This window comes from Brassica napus, chromosome C1, assembly GCF_020379485.1.
Source record: "Brassica napus cultivar Da-Ae chromosome C1, Da-Ae, whole genome shotgun sequence".
Lineage (NCBI taxonomy): Eukaryota > Viridiplantae > Streptophyta > Magnoliopsida > Brassicales > Brassicaceae > Brassica > Brassica napus.
Window position 1 is genome coordinate 44,647,432 of NC_063444.1, and position 1,735 is coordinate 44,649,166.

Here is a 1,735-nt window from a genome sequence, read left to right on the forward strand (position 1 = left end):
GCAAGAACATAGATCGCAGGTAGAAAGAAGCTTGATGATCGATCAAGAGCGTTGGTACACTTGGGAACAGAGCCCGGCTCGAAAACGTATCGACTACTTGATCCCTCAAGCAAGAAGAAAGTGGTTAGTCAAGACGTACACTTCGACAAAGAGAAACAATGGAACTGGAACGATACAGTAGGAGGAAAGGAAACAAAGCATGATACGTTTGAGTTTGAGCTGGCGCCTTTAACAGGTAGTGGTAATCATTCTGGAGCTCCAACTGAAAGTGAGAGTGAAAACGATGAGGTAGAAGTCTTGGACGAAGAAGATGATGAAGAAGAAGAAACATAGCTAAGAAGATCAGATAGAGTGAGAACTAAACCTTCCTACTTAGACGACTATATACTTCTGGCCGAGATAGAGTGTGAGAGACTCTTAATGGTGATTAACAACAAACCATGGGACTTCAACGAGGCTAAATGGCAAAAGGTTTGGGTGAATGCATGTGAGGAGGAACTAAGCTCGATCGAGAAGAATAAGACTTAAATCCTTGTTGATCTACCAAGAGGTTTCAAGTCTATTGGACTAAAGTGGGTATTCAAGATAAAAAAAAACGCAGATGAAAGTATAAGTAAATACAAAGCACGATTAGTGGCAAAAGGATATGTCCAACGGCTGACATTGATTATGACGAAGTCTTTGCACCCGTAGCTCTTGTTGAGACGATCAGATTGGTCATTGCACTCGCAGCGTCAAAGGTATGGGAGATTCACCATCTTGATGTCAAGACAGCGTTCTTACACGGGTAGTTGAAGGAAGAAGTTTACGTCACTCAGCCCGAAGGGTTCGTGATCAAGGGTAAAGAGGAGAAAGTTTACAAGTTGCATAAAGCTCTCTACGGCTTGAGACAGACACCTAGGGCGTGGAACGTCAAACTCAACCAAATATTGAAGGAACTTGGGTTCACCCGTTGCTCTAAAGAGCCATACTGTATATAAAGGAAGAAAAAGGCGATCTTCTAGTTGTTTGCATATATGCTGATGACCTACTCGTCACAGGTTTCATCTTTGAGACTGATCGTTGAGTTTAAGCAAGAGATGGCTCGGAAGTTTGAGATTAGTGACCTTGGTAAACTAACCTATGATCTGGGTATTGATGTACGACAAACTGATGAAGGTATTGTGTTGTCACAAGACAAATATGCTCATAAGATCTTTGAGGAAGCCGGTATGCATAAGTGCAATCTTACTCATATCCCTATGGACATGAACATGAGACTCTCCAAGTCACCTCGAGAAACTAGCATTGACGAAAGGGAGTACAAACGAAGCATTGGTTGCCTCCAGTATCAATTAGTGTTGGTGTGCTTAGTAGATATATGCAAGAACCTAAGGATACCCACAGAGCAGATTTGAAGCAAATCTTCTGGTACTTGTGTGGTACTACTTCTTTTGGTTTACGTTTCACGAGAGCAACAAAGCAAGAGCAGGTGGGTTTTAGTGATAGCTTTCACAATGTTGATAATGCTGACGGTAAGAGTACGACTGGTCATATTTTCTATCTTGGTGATAGTCCTATAACATGGTGTTCTCAAAAGTAAGAGATTGTGGCATTATCGTCGTGTGAAGCAGAATTTATGGTGGCTACGGAAGCTGCGAAGCAGGCAATATGGCTCCAGGAGCTTTTGAGTGAAGTCGTTGGTGATGACTGCAAGATGGTGGCTATTCAAGTTGATAACAAGTCAGTGATCTGA

General features: G+C 42.2%; 1 protein-coding gene across 1 annotated transcript; it reads left to right on the plus strand.

Moving 5' to 3' along the window:
• Positions 1 to 1,022: 1,022 nt before the first annotated feature.
• Positions 1,023 to 1,735, plus strand: LOC111205750 (uncharacterized mitochondrial protein AtMg00810-like). Its single transcript, XM_022701937.1, has 3 exons — positions 1,023 to 1,300; positions 1,357 to 1,514; positions 1,584 to 1,735. The coding sequence occupies exons 1-3, from the start codon at positions 1,023 to 1,025 to the stop codon at positions 1,733 to 1,735; spliced, it is 588 nt and encodes a 195-aa protein (XP_022557658.1).

Excerpts from the sequence above, each read along its gene's own strand:
- LOC111205750 (XM_022701937.1), top strand. The coding sequence starts at position 1,023 with ATGACCTACTCGTCACAGGTTTCATCTTTGAGACTGATCGTTGAGTTT. Across the intron at positions 1,301-1,356 it reads ACTAGCATTGACGAAAGGGA|ATATATGCAAGAACCTAAGG; the intron begins GTACAAACGAAG and ends TGTGCTTAGTAG. Across the intron at positions 1,515-1,583 it reads CAATGTTGATAATGCTGACG|AGATTGTGGCATTATCGTCG; the intron begins GTAAGAGTACGA and ends CTCAAAAGTAAG.